Source organism: Scylla paramamosain, chromosome 11 (genome assembly GCF_035594125.1).
Source record: "Scylla paramamosain isolate STU-SP2022 chromosome 11, ASM3559412v1, whole genome shotgun sequence".
In the NCBI taxonomy this organism is placed as follows: Eukaryota; Metazoa; Arthropoda; class Malacostraca; order Decapoda; family Portunidae; genus Scylla; species Scylla paramamosain.
This window is the reverse complement of record NC_087161.1, coordinates 28,917,643-28,936,022: the sequence shown is the minus strand read 5'-3', so window position 1 is coordinate 28,936,022 and position 18,380 is coordinate 28,917,643. Positions and strand designations below refer to the sequence as shown.

Sequence of the window (18,380 nt, the reverse complement as noted above, 5' to 3'; positions counted from 1 at the left end):
CGTCAGCCCTATCTTCTGGAATCACCCAAAATCAGCCTTATCACCTGTTATCGTTATCATGTGAACGGGTGGCCCGGTGCCTTCATCAGGGATGTGTGTGCGACCAGCGGGAGTGTAGAAGAAGCATTCTTGACGCGCGTGCGTGCGTGCGTGTGTGTGTGTGTGTCTGTTCTTCGTTTTTGCCAAGAGAATCAGCGCCTTGGGACAATACGACGGGAAAAGAAGCAACACACACAGACTCACTCTCAATCATGCTGAAGTCTATCTTTTTAGTGGCCGTTGTGCTGACCGGCGGCGTAACAGCAACGGTGAGTGGCTGGCTGGTGGCTGTATCTCGTCTTGGTGTCTCTATCTGGATGTAGGTCGCTGCTGGTGTGCTGGTTATCTGTCTGTCTGTCTCATTGATTACATTGTTGACTTTCTCTACGTGTATTTAATTATTTTATTTGATTGAGGGATTGGGTTGCAGAAAAAATATATGGAAAGGAAAGGAAAAGAAGAAAAAAGAGCCTTATTTTCCGCTCCCTAAAAAAAAAAAAGTTGTACATGTACTTTAAATTCTATCTGGTAAGTTGTAAGAGAGAGAGAGAGAGAGAGAGAGAGAGAGAGAGAGAGAGAGAGAGAGAGAGAGAGAGAGAGAGAGAGAGAGAGAGAGATACTATTGTTCATTGATTTTGAAGACAATACGATGTGACGAGCATTCAAAAGTACTGCCATTTCACGAACACTACAACTACAACTTTACCGGATTAGTATTATTTCTTTTATTTATTTTCTTAATCACTGGAACACTGAAAAACACAAAAAAAAAAAAAAAATAAAAAAATAAAGAAACTAGTCATACCTTTCAAAATTCTTTCTATATATATATAGTCTTTCAGGATGTGTCAATTAAGTTTCTTTTCTTTCTACTTTTTTTTTTAAGGTACCTGGTGTTTTTTTTTTTTTTTTTGAAGACCCGTATCTGTAAACACATCGGGTCACGATGATTAGGGGTTCTCAAGACTTTTTTTTTCTATTGATATACACTATCACTACACTAGAATAAAAAAAAAAAAAAAGAACTGACCATCCTAATGACTTGCACTACAGCCATTATGTTAAAGACCTGTATCTTCTTAAGCACTTTGAGTCACAGAGATGATTCATTGAGTTCTTAAGGTGTCTTTACCCCCATTGATAATGCTTCCTCTTTGCTACACTACCACTGGAATAAAAGAGAAATCTTGACAGTCCTAATAATTTCCACTGTCACCAATAAGCTGTAGACCCGCATCTTCTTCAAACACTTTAGGTCACATAGATGGTTAGTGGTGTCCTCAGGACGTTTTTTTTTTTTTTTTTTCCCCCACGGATAATGCACCTCCTTGCTACACTACCACTTGAATCAAAGAAAAAAAAATCTTGAAAATCTTAAAAACTTGTACTATAACTTAGAATACATACCAACACATACCGATGTAATGTGTTCAGCTTCTCACCCTCCCATACTGTGAAACACTTCCGTCCCGCGCACTACTTTCAAAAGGCTCATAGTTGAAGTTACTCTAGCTGAAGTTACGCGGGTTTTTAGGGGTGTTTTTTTTTTTTTTTATGGTTCCAGTGACAGATTAACCCATTAACTGCTGTTTAGTAAATCGTTCCTTCACCACTAACCACTTAGGGACATGTTCTCCCGTTGCACAGCCATCTCCAAACATCATACTGACTAGAAATTGTAAAATCTATTCCTTTTCATTCCTTTCTTCCTTGCAATTGCTTATAAAGATTCCATACATTGCTTTTATTGCTGTGAATTGTTGCATATCGCAATGAAAGAGTCAATAAGATTTCTACATCATTAACAGGATGGCATCACGGAGCAGGACCAGATCTACATCGTCTCCGGCGTGTTAGGGGGGGTGTGTCTCCTTCTCACCATCGCGGCCATTTATAACGCCATGACCATTATCAAGTACGTGGCGGTGATGATGGTGGTTGTTGTAGTAGTAGTAGTATTTGCTTTAGTAGTAGTAGTAGTAGTAGTAGTAGTAGTGATAATAGTTGTTGTTGTTGTTGTTGTTGTTGTTGTTGTTGCAGTAGCAGTAGTGGTAGTAATAGCAATATCGTTACTGTTATTATTGTTGCTGCTCCTTATACCACTGCCATGACTCCATTCACGTCAATGTTGTCCTCGCCAGGCTGCAGACGAAGCTGACGGTGCTGCAGGCGACCAACGCGGCCTCCAGCAAGACCATCGCGGAGGCGCCCAGGTGGGTCACGGGGGCGCTTTGGGGGCGGGGAGCAGGACACAAAAGAAGCAAGAAGGAGAGCAGGAGTGGAATGCATTACGGAAGTGATAAGAAGAAAAAAATGTAATGGTGTGGTCACGTAGTAAGAAAAGAAGGCCAGGAACCGATTAGAAGAGTCTGGAGAAAACCAATTGAGGGAAGAAGGTCGAACGGAAGATAGAGAGTGAGATGGAGGAATGGAATTGCGATAAAGATGCAAAGGATGGTAGTCACAGAGGAGGATGCAAGGGCAGAAACAACTGGAGGAGACTCGTACATGGTGCCAATCCCTCATTCCAGCTTAAAGAAGAAGACGAAGAAGGGCAGAGTGGTGAGGGGCGAAAGAGCAAGAGAAGGTCAAGCGATTATACTAATGCGACAAGGAGAGGGTGTGATGCAAGTGTAGCGGTGGTGGAGGTGAGGGGAAGGAGGGAGGGAGGGAGGGAAAGGGGTACGTGAGGGATACCATCAAAGACTGAGGATGGCAACCATTTCGTCGTATTATAATATCTTACATTTTGAAAGGCCTTAGTGGAAGTTACCGGGGTTTTTGCATGAGTGATTCTAGTGAAAGTTTAACAACAATTCTGCATCATCAATTGCAAAACATCTATGAGCACCAGACTCATGACTGATAGAAAACACAAACCATTTAAAAAGTTATTCTAGTTGAGTTTAACAACAATTCTGCATCATCAATAGGGAAACACTTATTTAAGGTGACTCATGACTCACAGCTATTTTCAAAGGTCACAGAGATCATCAGCCGAGTTCTCAAGAGTGTTTCTCCTATTAATAATGTAGAAATCTTGTTAATCTGTCGTTAGAACTGTAAAAACATCCTTAAAAACCCGTGCAACTATGTTGCCATGTAGGACGATACAGAAGTGTTTCAGAATATGGTTCATGGACGTGGATACCTAACTGTAGCATAGGAGCAGGGACGTTGACCTGATGGTGGCGGTGTTGTGTTGACAGGACGCAGCAACCAATGCCGAGAGGGGAGGACCTGAACAGATTCCAGCAGGAGGAGCCCCTCCGAGCCGGGCCCCTAAGGGACAGCTACCCCATGAACAGGTCAGTCAATCAGTCAGTGTGTCAGTCTGTCAGTCGGTCATGCCGCCTCCGCCTCCGCGAACTTGCAGTTAACTAAGGTGTTATTCGCTCTTGTTACCCTCAATATGGGCTTGCTTGGAGATCTGTGCTCTTGCACTGCATTGACGTACCTTCACACACACACACACACACACACACACACACACACACAGAAAGATAAATAGATTGATTAATAGATATATACTTTATTGTCCACAACCCTTAGAAAAAAAAAAAAATATATATATATATATATATATATATATATATATATATATATATATATATATATATATATATATATATATATATATATATATATATATATATATATATATATATATATATATATATATATATATATATATATATATATATATATATATATATATATATATATATATATATATATACTAAATGGTCCAAGCTGTGGTGCAGGTACTGTGAAAAGGGGAACGAATCACACACACACAGTTTTATCTTATCAGCCTGCTCAGTTCCATCGTACCATATCCTCTCTGCGCTCGCTGTCAATTCACCGTCTCGCTATGGTTGAGCTGTCATTTGGAGAACAGTTAGCCGTTTCACAATACACGGGCTACTCGTACATACATATCATATACGCATAGCAGGGGTACCAACCGCTCCCTTTCCCTGAAACATGGGCCTTGTTCTGAAACGCTTTGCTCTCATCACGACTGTTTTGAAAGGCCGTAAAAATCATTAGCCGGATTCTTAGAGGTATTTTTCCTGTTAATAATGTAGGAATCTTGCTGATCTGTCCCTAGAACCATAATAAATTAATAAAAACCCGTGTAAAGTCAACTAGTGCCCTTTCAGTGCAGTCGGGGGTGCAGCCCAGAAGCGTTACGGATCTAAATATGGCAAGTTTACCTCTAGAACCTGTTTATCCTTTCCTTAATGCGTAAAATAGCACCTGCATTTTGAGACACTATTCGAAACATACAACCGACTTACTAGCCACGTCTACAGCAATCACCTCGCATCCTTACCGCATGTAACAAGCTAAGAATGTGGCAAAAATATTATTAATTAAGAGAGAGACTTTATCTGATTGAAATTAGGGGCTGGGTGGCACAGATAAGACTTGGGAATGAGGCAAGATATGTTTAGGGTTACTGATAGCATGACTGGTGGGATTACATGGCAAAGGTGAGGGGTTAAGGGCACCCATTTAACAGTGCCAGATAAAAAAAGAGAGGGAAGAGAGATGAAGGGCATGGTTGCTTCATCCTTCACCCCTGTCTGAAGTTTGTTCTGTTCTTGTCCCGTTTAAATATGCAGGGAGAAAAGACACGTAGGTATACGCAGGTTGCAGTGTGTGTGTGTGTGTGTGTGTGTGTGTGTAAAGTGTAGTAGAAAGTTTGAACAACAGGTTATAGATTATGAATTTAATGAACTTAAAACAACTCATTCCTCGTTGATATGATGATAAGATAGTGGTATCACGGATTGTGCCAGGTACGTACAGCTAATAGAGGTTTGCTTCGTGTCATGACGTCAATATCGCTCCATGACTGCGCTCAGTGGCATGTCGCGCCGTGTCAACAAAGAAGAGACGGAATTTGGTTTATTCCCAGGAGTGGTGTGTTTGGAGGTCTGGATGCCGCTCCTCCCCAGCCCTAACTCTGGCCCTCCTTGGTTAACCATGCAGGTCCTTGCGAGAGAGAGAGCAACAACAACAACAACAACAACAACAGCATTTCTACACATGTATACTTACTCTCAGGATAAAGAGACTACCATTCACTTGTAAAACACACACATACACACACACACACACACACACACACACACACACACACACACACACACACACACACACACACACACATACACACACACCGCCAAGGGGTATTTGCAGAAAAAACTCGATAGAACAAAAATTAAAGAAATCATGGTGGCCATAACTGAGAACTTGCTTTAAAATCATTCTTGCATGTGATCCAATGATGCCTAAGTCATACATCTATCTTGCATTTTGTCTTCTTTCTGTAACATAAAATATGTACATGTAATTTCCCTCGTGGAAGGCTGAGGGATCTGTGAAGGCTTCTTTCAAGCTTGAGTGTTGGCATTCATCTCTGCTTGGGTGTGGGACTGAGCTATACTCTACTTGTGCACCGATGGCTTAACTAACTCTGGGCTCATAACTTCATGGTTTTGCTTCATGCAGGTTTAACCCCGACAATTACTACGAGAGGAACCACCACGTCCACGGCGGGTGAGTACAGGAGCTGCTGTGTCGCTGGGAACACTCGTTGCCGTGAGGGCGACAGTGGCGGCACCAGAATGTATGCACAGTCGAGGTGACAGATTGAAAGGACAGTTATAGCGCCCTTGTGGGGCTAATGGGTGTTAGTTAATGAAAGTCTGGTAAAACTGAAGACTACTCAGCATATAGTGGATCTGCTTTTCAGTTTAGTCTACTTACAGTGGAGGTTCAATGGCGCGATTCCTGACATTTGCTAGCATGAGTCTCATGTCTCCTCTAACAAAGGAAGTAATTCCATTCTGTAAAGATAACTTTATTTGCAGTGGAGCTTCCTCTCTAAAGGTTTCCAGCGATGGCCCGGTAGCTATTTTATTTTATTGTACCTTATCTTATTTGAAACTTCGGTATGTTTAGCTATTCTCATTGAACACTTGCACCCCTCGCTGAGCGGCCAGGTTGGCGTGTGGGCCGCTGTCCAGGCCATTGTAGTGCAGTCTGAAGTGCTAAGAATGTTGAGGCACCTCCCGTCCAGGCCAGTGTAGTGCAATCTGTGGTTTGTTGAGGTACTGTCCATGCCAGTGTAATGTAGTCTGTGCTCAAACTTAAGATGATAAGAATAGTGAGGCCCCTTCCGCCATCACAGTCTGCTGGTGCCGCCAGTGTCCTGAGTTGCTTCTCGTCTGTTCTTGTTTCGATGCCTCTCACTCCTGATATCTCTTTAGTTTATATTTTTGTCAAAGTTAACTTTTTTTTCTTTTACTCACGTTCATATTAATTCACTAATATTTCCACTCCGCTCTTGATACCTGCCTGTTGAATGATTTCTGATGTTCCTCTTCTCCAAAGCTGGCTAATGCAACTTTCCTTGTGTGATTTTGATGATTGATCATTGAGTCCTTAAGCTTCCTTCCGACGCTTGATTCCGCATGGCTTGCATGTTGTCATGTATGTATGTTGTAAACTTTGCATTAAACAAAGTTATTATTATTATTATTATTATTATTATTATTATTATTATTATTATGAATTTTCTTCTTTAATGGTAAGTATTTCTAAGTTGCAGACACATGCTTCAATATCCATCAAAAATGTATAAATTTTGTTGTACAACAGGCCGCTAACTTAAAATTCACAGCCAGAGTGACATTCAACTGTTTCTATAGTGAGTCACACATAACAGCTGGTGTCTCCATGTCAGGCCCGTCCCTCCACCGCGGCCGCAGCGTGTGGGACCCTCTGCGAGAGATAACTACTACTGAGATGCTCCTGCTGCCCTGTCTCTACGTCCCACAAGGTTCATTATAGTACTTGTGCTACTTCATATTACATTACAATACCTGTACTACTGTTCAGCTAAAGAGCCCTCAAAGCACACTTGATCGCTGTTCCTATAACACGCTCAAGTCTCTCATCAATATGTTAATGCTTAACTATTTCCCAACATCCAAAGGCACATTTCTCTTGACTAACAGCTTTGTTATATCACAGAGGTGCTGTGATGAAGTCAGCCCGCCGCTCACAGAGATGCCAACACATCCGCTGACCAAGGCAATGCAGAAAGAGTTACAACTCACGTCATGGATTAAATTAGTATGATTACGTAGTGATTGAAAATGAAGCCATCAGTAAGGGAATTTGTTAAATGATGACACCATTAAGGTGATATCGAAGAACGGGCTTCAGGGATAAGCACAGCCCGTGTGAGCTGCATTCTGATAACTAGTGAATGCCTCCTGCCACAGGTGGTCAGACAACACTGTCAACAGCCACCTCTTGTCGGATACATTGCATGAGCAGATTTGGAACGATAACACTCCCAGCTCTTTTTCATTTGCCATTAGTTGTGAAGTTATGTGTGTAGAAGATTCACCACGATAACGTACTAGACACAGTAAAAAAGAAGAAAATATGTCACTTTGTATGATCAGTATAATTCTCTCTAGAATTACAAGACACACCTTATACAAATACACCTATTCTTTGTACACAATGCAAACTCAAAATCTTAATAAACAAAATATGGTAAGACTTTGGGACTGACTTTCTCAAATAAAAGTTGTGATATATATAACACATTTGCTTACTTTTCTAATACAGTTCTACATAGGTTACTTGTATGTACAAAGCTAACTTTTATAAACTTATTTTGTGTTTAAGGATCTTTCACAGAGCAAGCTCTGTCGGTAATTCATAAGTTAGGATATTAAGATATGAATTTTTCAGATATATCAACTATGATACATGCACTGTATGTTAATACAAATATTGATTAACAGTTCTTACAAAAGTGTGATTTTTACCTAGTGCTCTCCATTGTTTTTCTACGCATTTGATGGACAGGTCAGTGGTTTGCAGATGTTAGTGGCAAAGTCTCAGTTTGTACCTAAGTAAACGTGTGGCCAGAAGGTGAAAGGAATGGTCTGGTTTCCAGGCGGCTGGAACCGGTGACGCAGCGGTACAAGATCACCAAACCAGTCAATGACATGGTCCAAAGCTTTGCTGAATGGACCACACTGGGAGGCTAATTGATCACCAGTACTCCAGGAGAACTCGGGCACACATTGCTTCCTCCTCGTGTTCTGTGTGTATGTGTGTGTGTGTGTGTGTGTGTGTGTGTGTCCTCGATAGCATACGCCAACAGCTATCAGTGTCCGGGTGTCCTCATGTTCTCTGTGCTGGAAACGGTAAAGTGGCTACCATTCTCGTCACAGATAGATATGCTTCTTGTGGAATAAAGCTCAACGTTCTAGTGTTAAACAAAAAATTACAGTATGAAGTAATATTCGATGGAGTATGTAGAGATCTTAAACCTCAATGAACTTTATAATACGAGATCTACGAAGTGCTATATTTCGCCAAATTTTCAAGATGGCCACCGTTATGCATCAACATCCCTCGTCTGCAAACTTCTTTCCTGGCTTACTGTAAGTTGATTAATGACTAAAATAAAGATTTAAAAATAAAGATCGTGAAAATGGCTTGAGCTGTGTATTATCCATGGATATATTATAACATCAGAAGGTGAAATACATATCGTATCTATGTCTGAAGACGACAATTTTAAATTTAGGCACTGCAGAAATCCCCTATCTAGGCACAGTGATACATCAGTGACCAACAGATTCAAAGATAAAAGTATTTTCTTCATTCTTAAGTCGTCCTTCTTGGTAATTGAATTTTTAAAGCAAACAGAAGCAACCCTTGAAAAATGGTAAATGTGACGCCAGTAAGCTGCCATCTTGAAACTTCGGCAAAATAAAATATACTTAAAAAATCTCTATTAATAAAGTTTTTTAAGTCTTGAAATTATCACAAGATATGCAAAATAATTTATTCTACCTATATAAATATATTCAGCTAGTTTTTCTCTCATGTTTTTTTTTTTTTTTTTTATTTTGTCATGAAACTGATCACCTTTCTTTCATGAGATCGAGTGTTTTTTGTCTTTATTTGAGCGATTTAGACAACATTCTTCATACAGTGAATATTTATAGAGCAGCATCTTATTATTCACTGGTGTGAATGAGTGATATACTCAACATAAATAGCAAAAAAAAGGGACAAAAAAAAAAATTGAACAGTGGCTTGAAAAAGTTGAGTTTACCATTAAAAGCTCTTATTCATTAGAGAAAACGAAAATATCGATGTTGTTTTCTTTCTTTTTTTGTTTTTTTATTTTGTTTTTGTCTTTGTTGCTTGTTGTTGCTTTTTGTTGTCGTCGCTGTTGCTTGTTGTTGTTTTTTGTTGTTTTCGTTGTTGCTTGTTGTTGTTTTACTCATGGTCGGGCCAAAAGTCTCCGTCAGCCCTGAAATCCACTGCCTTTCCGGCGAGTTCCGCAATAGCAAGTCATACGCGGGGTTGTTCCGTGCTGCTGCTGGCCAGCGGGGAGGTATCTTGCGCTGTTCCTATCGGGATCGCTTTTATCTTACATACATTTAATTGATACTGTGTCTTGGTACTTCGTTTATATATCTTTCGATTTTAATTGAATTTGGGTTATGTATTATTTATTTTTTCTCAAGGAGTTGTAGTGTTTTAGATGAGTTTTCGCTGTTTTATTAATGAGGTAACGGAATGGAAAAATATACAGTCTTTGATATCACAGCAAAGACAAGACGCAGAAAGATCAAATTGTTTATAGAAAACAGAATATATCATAATACATAGGTTACGGAAAACATTGCATTAAATAATCATCAATTACCGAATATTTAGATGCTTAAATCACACAGTGGCATTTCGCCCCGGTCTATCATGGTTTGTAAACATAGGCTCATTTGGCTCGGGACGTAAACAGAGCATCAGGGAAACGAGGACCAAGGATAGGAATAATAATATAATAAGAGGGACGAGACTGAAGAGACAATGATAATAAGACAAAGAAAGACTGGGAGGTGTAATAAGGACAAGAATAGCTGGTGAGTGACTTTCCTCATCTGTTGTCACGTTATTTTGTAAAGACTGACTCGAGGAAAAGGACAAGTAGGGATACAAGAGCGACGAGACTTTAGGGCCAATAATTCTCTCTCTCTCTCTCTCTCTCTCTCTCTCTCTCTCTCTCTCTCTCTCTCTGTTATGTTTCCTGAGAGTTGATGAACTGAAGAATATGCATTTAAAAGGTTGTATCAGCCATGTTATGCTGCGCTGCGCCTTATAGCCAGTAACAAAACAATGAGGATTTGAGCTAACTTGAATTATCATGTCTCCATAATGATCCACTTTGATAAAATTTTGTTTTAAAGTAAATGGTCTCATGCCACCACCTGCCGCTTCATTCAAAACATCAATAACTCTTATGGAAAGCAATTTCTTGACATTCTTTCTTTCCTGTTTTGCACAAAGACCTCAGATAATAAATAAAAATAAGGCTTGGTTAATGAATATTCTTTGAGGTGTTCATCTTGCAGTGACTGAAGCAAGAAGTTGTGTCTCTACAAGGAGCACTTAGGAATGACCAGCAAGATAACTCATGAGCCTCCTGCTTTTACAACTTTTATGTTTATTTCTTTGTTAGTTTATCAAGAAGCAGGTTCCTTTTTATTATTTGTTGTTTACCTACTGTTACTTATTATTAATACTATTATTTTATTTATTTTTTTAATTTTTTATTTATTTATAATTTTTCTTTCAGAAATTCATCTGGATGTCAACAGCCTGAGACCGCTTAGTGCTGAAGCATTCATTATTGTGACAGCCATGTAGCAAGTGAAGGTGAAATAGAGAAGACACCAGTATTACAGTATAATGAAGGACATGGAATTCTACATTTCTCTCTTAAGTGTCACAGCTGGTGCGTACAAAATAAACATAACAAGCTGTACACTTTAGTACTGTCAGTCTCTGCTAGTCAAGTGGTCAGTAGTTACTCGTACATGAGTATTGAGCACCACCTCCTTATTATGGCCAGGACACCCTTTGACAAAATGGTTAACATTTATGGCATCACCTGACACCTTTTAATGCTTGAGCCAGGCAGCCACAGTAGACTTCAGCTTTGACTGGCAGGCAAAGTTGCAACGTGCACTAAACATTGCATGTTTATCTTATTATTTCTTGGAAAATTTCAAGTTTGTGTCAGATTTATAAAGATGCAGTTTTCACATCAGTCATTCTATCAAATCTTTTCTGCCACCAGCTTGTCATTGATGTCCTGCTTCTTACTTTTTTTTTATTTCCCTTTGCATTTCTATGATTGTGTTGTAATTCATTAAAGTAAGTCCATGGTACATCATTGGTGCCCCACCACTACCGTGCTGGCCATGAATGGGTGCATGGCTTTTGTGCTGAGGCAGAAGTGGATGCCCGTTCCTGGTAGTACATTATGGAGACAAAAAACATAATCTCTGATCTTACTGGCTAAGTGCCAACATTAAAACTGAATGTATATCTGGAAGGTTACTAATGATGGTGAAATGTTCTCCTTCTATAACTTTAAAATCCTTGCTGTGATCTTTTAATGTAGATATTATTTTGTATCAGTAAGATTGTTTGTGACTGGCAAAACTAGTCATATATATTGTGCTGAAAAGTGACAGTGATGTGTCCTTTCTGATGTTTAGTCCATGGAGGCCACCTGACCATCAACTGGACACAGGTAGGCAGTGTGCCCCTGGGCTGGGAAACTCATCTGGACAATCCACCTGGAGTCCCATTGGCATTCTGCTCCTGTGACTTGACCTCCAACTTCTGTGACCTTAGCTGCTGTTGTGACAAGGTCAGTTGGTATCACTAATTTGAATTTGTAATGTACTGTGATGTGGTTGCAATGTTTCATGTTATCCCATTTAGAGATGAAAATGGGTAAATTCAATGTTATTGAAATGAACTAAATCATTTTACATTTTCTGTAGGATTGCACCATCACTTCTGCCAACACCTCCAGCTGCTTGTCTTCTGCCACACAAGGCCAGGGGCAGGAGTTGGCTGCACCCTACATGTGCAAGTACTTTGGCCCATTTGCCCCGGAGTGGCGCAGTTTTTTCTGTCCAGTGAAAGAAAACACTCCATACCTGGGCCTTTTTTATCCTCCACACCAGATTATTAGGGGCTTCCAGAAACTAATGGCAAGGGTGAAGCAGCAATATTACAGTTACAAGGAAGAGGGAGTGGGTGCTGCCAATCAGGAATACCTTCACCATTATGTGCATGGGGAGCAAGTATTGTTGGGGAAGGACATGGGTGGAACAGAGGTGCAGGGGCCACTACTGCTCCCCCAGCCAGTGTTGGAGGGTGTTTGTGTGGACACTTTCCCTGTGCATTTCTTGGAGGACATGAGTCATAAGTGTAGTATCATCATGACTCCAGAAAAGTGTGAGACTGAGACAACTCTGAGTGCAACAAGCTACCTCCAGCCGTCACATGGTGCTGCCTCGGGCCCACCCTTAGGTTTCCAGCAAGTCATAGGAAACCTGAGTAACTTAGGATTATTGAATGCCTCAGTAGAGTATGAGTGGATGAAAGATATTACAAGCTTCATCAGGGTGCAGGGGGGAAGCATACCCACTGACAGGGCTCAAAACACATCAGCCACCCTTGAGGGGAGCACTGTGCCTTACCTTGATGTGGACAGTGGCTGGTGTAACAATGTGGTGTTGTCTGTTGAATACCACTTGGTATGGGAGGGACCAGCCATAATTGACATAGCTGCCACCATTACCCTGGGCAGTATTCCTGTGGCCCCAGAGGATGAGGAGGATGCATGCACCTTCAATGAAAAGAACCTAGTATGTTCAGCACCCACAGCACCAAGGCTTCCCCCTCTCTCAGCCACACCCCAGATCCTCCTCCTCCAGCACTTCATGGTCAAGTTCCATCACATCAGCACCTCCAGTAATGCCTCAGGGAACACCAGCGATCTTGCTTGGCAGGCAAATGACGGCAGGGCCCCAAGCCTGTCAGAGCGGTCTGGCAACTCTGGCTACCTGACATTCAGGCCTCTCCTCGCTGGCTTTGTCATGTGAGTGCTGAAAGTCACTTGTAATTATGCTCTGTCCTCAAGACATTTATTATTCATTATTGTTGTTAGTTTTTTTTTAGAGCTTCATTTTTCAACATGGGCATGGTTGAAGTGTTTCTCTCTCTCTCTCTCTCTCTCTCTCTCTCTCTCTCTCTCTCTCTCTCTCTCTCTCTCTCTCTCTCTCTCTCTCTCTCTCTCTCTCTCTCTCTCTCTCTCTCTCTCTCCCTCTCCCTCTCTCTCTCTCTCTCTCTCATAAGAGCCTCATTTTCCAGCGTTATTTAGCCATGCTTGAAGTCAGTCTAGTTAATTATTTAGTGACATTTGAGTTATATTTTCTCAGTGTGTCTTATGTCATTCACATGTTTGTACAATCATGGTGATGGGTATGTCTACATGTATCTCTCTCCATCACCTCTCCCCTCCATGCATGTGCCCAAGGGGTGGCCATGGTGGAAGAGCCTCCATCTCACTCTGTCCAAACACACTGATGATACCACGTTCCTGATGCTGCTTGTCCTGCTGTTTCAGTACATAATGATGGAGGACCTGTTTTGCCAAATATGTAGATGCCCGTGGTGTGGCACTGTGTTGCATTACCTTTACACGGACTGAATTTCTTTACCTAAATCTAGCAATCTTTTGATACACTGCCATGGAGCTACAGTCTTGTGCATCTAAGAGTATTTCTTTGGAAAGTACTTTTTAGATTTAAGTATTTGTTCTTTTCATAACATTATTTCATATCTGATTGCACTGTAATCCTATTTTTCATACAGGTACAACAGCACAGAAGAAGAAAACAGCTCAGCAAGTGGCATACTGTCTGTGGCTTTGAATGACTCCACAGGGCTCTATGTGTGGAGGCCAGGTGAGTGCTGTACGCTGTCTTACATTCTGCTAATTTGATATCTGAACCAGACATTGAAAGCAGAATATACACCCTTGTGAAGTCTTGGTGCAAAACAAGAATGACTAGGTACTTGATTACTAATGTCAAGAAATTGCTCCCCATAATGGAAGTGTTGATGTTTTGAATGGAGCGGCATGTGGTGGCATGAGACCATTTAGTTTAAAGCCAAGTTTGATCAAAGTGGATCATTATGAAAACATGATAATCCAAGTTTTGCTCAAATCCTCAATATTTTGCTTCTAGATATATATACTCTCTCCTCTCTCTCTCTCTCTCTCTCTCTCTCTCTCTCTCTCTCTCTCTCTCTCTCTCTCTCTCTCTCTCTCTCTCTCTCTCTCTCTCTCTCTCTCTCTCTCTCTCTCTCTCTCTCTCTCTCTCTCTCTCTCTCTCGCAGGAGATAAGAGAAAAAGCAAGTAATAAGTTTCCCTCCCACAGATCAGAGTGGGAGCTGCCACACATCCCGCCTGGAGAAAGTAACCTTTGGGATAGACATGATCTCTTCCTGTCAGTACACCTGGTCTGATGTGTCCTGTTCTGATCTCAAGTAAATATTTCTTGTGGTTCCTGGTTTGTTGTGACAGCTCTCTGAGAGCTGATTTTTTAAAGGTATTCTAGATAGCATGCATTTTAATAAGAATTTTTCTTTTCTCTTGAGCTCCTGGTTGTAGTATGGTGGGCCACAAAATTATCCCTTTCCACCAGGGACACAGAACTAGGAGTGTGAGTAATTTGTGTGTGTGTGTGTGTGTGTGTGTGTGTGTGTGTCGACCTGGTATATGGATAAATTATTATTGCTATTATTTATTCATTTATCTTTAGATGCACTAGTACTTGCATTGTTGCAGTTTACTTCAGTTTGGTATTACAATAAAGATGTCATATGGAAGGAGTGAAGGCAGACCTAACTTTCCTTTCAATATTCCTATCACTCCTTGTGTACATATTTGTCTACAGGGAGATGCTAGAGGCAGCTCTTTATTCACTGGTACAAGCAGAGGTCATCAGCACTCTTGGTTGGCCTAACATCACCAAAGAGGAAGACTTCTTGCCTATTATTTTGTGAGTTTTCTTCTGCACCAGAGTGTAAATATACTTTGTCCAGTCATTTTTGTCTGTTCACTTTGTATTGCCAGATCAAGTGAATTTAACTGTTATTATCACTTCTCTGATGCAGTGTGTCCCAATTGCATTGCATAACTGCCTTGCCGTAGCCTTGATTAAAATGAACACTTTGTTGAATGTTGGTTCATTAAGAATTTTTTTATATCAATTTTTTAACACTGGTGATCTGTTTATTTGACATCACCAAGAGATATCCATCAACAGTTCTGCCTTAAATAACACATTATTGATTACTTAATCTTGGTTCATCAAGAATTTTTTTATGTTCATCTTTTAACATGTTGGTGATCTGTTTATTGGACATCACCAAGAGATTACTCATTAATAGTTGTGTGACCAACCTGTTCCAGTGTGCAGCACAAAGAGAACACCACTACTGGCAGTGGATGTGATGTTCCCTCCTCTCTGGAGTACTGGATCATCTACCAGGATGTTCTGGATGAGCCGGGTCCTGCCCATGCTGTGCACCAAGTGATTGGTGCCTCTGCCAGGTGAGGAAGCAAGAACATTCTTGTCTTAAATAATTCCATTCTCAATGTGACAGCAATAAAACACACTTCATTGTAATTTTTTAATAAGATTTTTAATGTTCCTTAATGTTTAATAATATGCTCTTACTAGTGCTTTTCATTTTGTCTTTAGTTATATTAGTAGATGATATTTTTATAAACCAAGACATCATTCTTGATGAATAACTCTTGATTAATAATGATAACAATAATAACTTCTGTTTCCACAACATTGACAGGGGATTGTGTTGGTGGTGGTAATGTTCATGATAATATTTATGGTTGTGTTCTTAAAGCAAAACTAATAAGCTACTCTGTTACATTTTAAGAATATTCCTGACATTTCTGGCATCTTTTTCAAGCTGCATCTAAAGAAATTAGTTGGCTTATAAATGGCATGCTCCTAAGAATCTCTTGTTCACATATTTGGTAGAATCCTGGCTCAATATAACAAGCTTCACGTTTGGTATGCTTTCCTTTGGTCCTCAGGCTGCACTACCAGACCCTCCAGCTCTCCAACAACACAAGTTCAGGTTCACATCTCCTTACTTCCAGTGCAGTCTTCTTTCATCACTCCAAACCCTCAAGCTTGTCCAGGTGAGGAGGCTCATGATGATCATTACCATCATCATTTTATTAAAGATTTGGTTGCTAATGCTAAGATATATGTAATGGGTAGTGATTATTTTTCTACAAATTTGCAGATTTTTTACTCAGTATTGTGTAGCCAAATTTATCAATGTAGTGAATATGCAAATGAAAGTAAGCCTGCTTAATAACTATGGCTTAACTGAAAATAACTGTCTCTAGAGAAAACTTAAAATACATATCATTCACTATATAATACCACCATTGTTAATAGAATTGTGTTGTTTATGGTCAGTGCAGCATAATATAATTTGTTGTAAAATGGAAGGTGGGATTGTGGTGGTGATAATACACAGCATGAAGCAGAGCTTTATTTCTCCGACCTCTCTACAGAACATCTTCACTTCTCCCTAAAAGAAGGTATTCTGTCAAAACTTTAGAAAAATAAAGTTCCCTTGCCTCATCCTCTGTATTATCACCACCACAATCCCATCTCCCATTTTACAAAAAGAAAAAAAAAAAAAAAAATTCAGGCAGCATTTCATAAGGTTGTTCAGCATGTTGTATCTCTTACACACAAACTCATTCTTAGATTCTGGGAAGCCATGGAGGACCGCTGGTGTGAGAGAGAAACTTGCTGGAGGGAAATACTGTGGCCCTGGACTCATGGTTTGTCAAGGACAGGGTGGGTTGGTGATATCTACCAGTCTGGTTTTCTTGCCGACTTGCTGGCTCAGTCCCTCCTTGGCCTGGCAGTGTTCTTTCCTCCACTTGTTGTCATACTCATTCAAGGCTGTAGGCTCTTGTGGTGAGTGTGTGTTCTTACCTAATTGTATTTTTACAGTCTTATAGGTCATCACATCCTTCATATTAGTTGTGTCACATCTGGGTATAATCACAGTAGCCCTCACTTAATGCTGCAGTCTTGTAGCTCCCTATCATAGCCATCACATTAGAGATACTTGACTTTTTGACATAATTGTAGTACCGCTCACTTAATTTAATACTGTTGTCTTGTAGGTCCCTATCATATCCATCCCACTTTTGGGTACACCACTGGTTAATCAATGTGGCATCAGTCACATAAAATTTACTTACCTCCAGCCTAGTCAATGGAGTATCAGGTGTGTAATATTTCTCTGGACTGTATTCTGAAACTCCTCCTCTACACCTTCACTACTTTCAGAAGGCTCCAGTTAAAGCTATATGAGTTTTTAAAGATGTTTTTTTCTGCTTCTAGTGACAGATCAACAAGGTTTATACATTTTTAAAAGGAGAAAGTCTTTGAGAATCTGGCTAATCATCTCTGTGTGGACTTTGAAAATAGTTGTAGTGAGAGAGCAAAGCTCTAAAACTTAAAGCTGTGAATGCTCTTTGCACACACTTCATCAGTCAATGACTATATTTCCTTACATCTTCCTTTTCCCTTATGTGTGTGTGTGTGTGTGTGTGTGTGTGTGTGTATAATTATCATGAACCTATGCCTGTGGATTTTGAAGACATTTCCAGCTGCATTATGAAATAGTGATCGTAATGATCTCAGAGACTATTGTGTTCAGTGTGCCTTTCAGTGCCTTTGTATCTATTCTAGTCTACAAAGTCAGGTGTAATGTTTGTTTCTGGGAACTCCGCAAGGGAATGTCCATGGTGGGAAGTGTCCATTCTAGTCTACTTCGGTGTAATGTTTCTGGAAAGGGAATGATCATGGTGGGAGAATCTCTATGTGGATATTTTTCTGTATCCTGATCCCTTTACATTCCAGTCTTCTCATTGGTTCATGCATACTCATCACAGTAGGATATATTATTTAAACTTTTTATTTTAGTTTGTTTGTAGATGGAATTTCAAGAGAAGTGAGAGATAGATTTTGTAAGATTGAAGTGGAAATGTGCATAGTTGATGTTCAATGGAAGTTTGTTTCTATGCCAAGCCATGTCAGGGCATTTATGAATGATCTGTGATGATGTATTACTGCTTCATGCTTAAAAAAATTAACAGATTGCTATGAATAGTAACTATAAGAACAGAAGTGGAAAGTAACAAAAGGAGTGACACTGACAGACAGTAAGAGGTGCAAAATAATTCAAAGGAGAGTAAATAATATGTATCATTGTTTCATTTAATGTCCTTATCTTCCCTTATGGAACTGGGCAGCTGATGAATCTTATGAGCATGTGTTGAGAGCAATGTAATT

The 18,380-nt window shown here is 40.1% G+C and overlaps 2 protein-coding genes across 6 annotated transcripts; both read left to right on the top strand.

The window, feature by feature from the left end:
* Positions 1-40: 40 nt before the first annotated feature.
* LOC135105244 (uncharacterized) lies at positions 41-8,579 on the top strand. Of its 3 annotated transcripts, XM_064013433.1 has the most exons (7): positions 93-308; positions 1,848-1,954; positions 2,181-2,252; positions 3,249-3,347; positions 5,563-5,610; positions 6,800-6,895; positions 7,090-8,579. In XM_064013433.1, exons 1-6 carry the CDS (start codon positions 252-254, stop codon positions 6,858-6,860), a joined length of 444 nt encoding a protein of 147 aa, XP_063869503.1. In that variant the 5' UTR covers positions 93-251; the 3' UTR covers positions 6,861-6,895; positions 7,090-8,579. The 3 variants fall into 3 exon arrangements, with proteins under 3 accessions (XP_063869505.1, XP_063869503.1, XP_063869504.1); XM_064013435.1 differs by lacking the exon at positions 5,563-5,610 and having other exon boundaries at positions 41-308; XM_064013434.1 differs by lacking the exon at positions 5,563-5,610 and having other exon boundaries at positions 6,782-6,895.
* Positions 8,580-9,382: 803 nt separating this feature from the next.
* LOC135105242 (tectonic-2-like) lies at positions 9,383-18,296 on the top strand. 3 transcript variants are annotated; one of them, XM_064013429.1, is made up of 10 exons: positions 9,383-9,490; positions 10,733-10,891; positions 11,661-11,815; positions 11,952-13,057; positions 13,834-13,925; positions 14,403-14,511; positions 14,922-15,026; positions 15,440-15,580; positions 16,088-16,195; positions 16,779-18,296. In XM_064013429.1, the coding sequence occupies exons 2-10, from the start codon at positions 10,846-10,848 to the stop codon at positions 16,996-16,998; spliced, it is 2,082 nt and encodes a 693-aa protein (XP_063869499.1). In that variant the 5' UTR covers positions 9,383-9,490; positions 10,733-10,845; the 3' UTR covers positions 16,999-18,296. The 3 variants fall into 3 exon arrangements, with proteins under 3 accessions (XP_063869499.1, XP_063869501.1, XP_063869498.1); XM_064013431.1 differs by lacking the exon at positions 9,383-9,490 and adding an exon at positions 9,822-9,858; XM_064013428.1 differs by lacking the exon at positions 9,383-9,490 and adding an exon at positions 9,865-10,019.
* Positions 18,297-18,380: the final 84 nt, after the last annotated feature.

Coding starts and splice junctions, on each gene's coding strand:
- LOC135105244 (XM_064013433.1), top strand. CDS start 252: ATGCTGAAGTCTATCTTTTTAGTGGCCGTTGTGCTGACCGGCGGCGTA. Junction 1,955..2,180: donor AACGCCATGACCATTATCAA/GTACGTGGCGGT, acceptor TGTCCTCGCCAG/GCTGCAGACGAAGCTGACGG. Junction 2,253..3,248: donor ACCATCGCGGAGGCGCCCAG/GTGGGTCACGGG, acceptor TTGTGTTGACAG/GACGCAGCAACCAATGCCGA.
- LOC135105242 (XM_064013429.1), top strand. CDS start 10,846: ATGAAGGACATGGAATTCTACATTTCTCTCTTAAGTGTCACAGCTG. Junction 11,816..11,951: donor TTAGCTGCTGTTGTGACAAG/GTCAGTTGGTAT, acceptor CATTTTCTGTAG/GATTGCACCATCACTTCTGC. Junction 16,196..16,778: donor AAACCCTCAAGCTTGTCCAG/GTGAGGAGGCTC, acceptor ACTCATTCTTAG/ATTCTGGGAAGCCATGGAGG.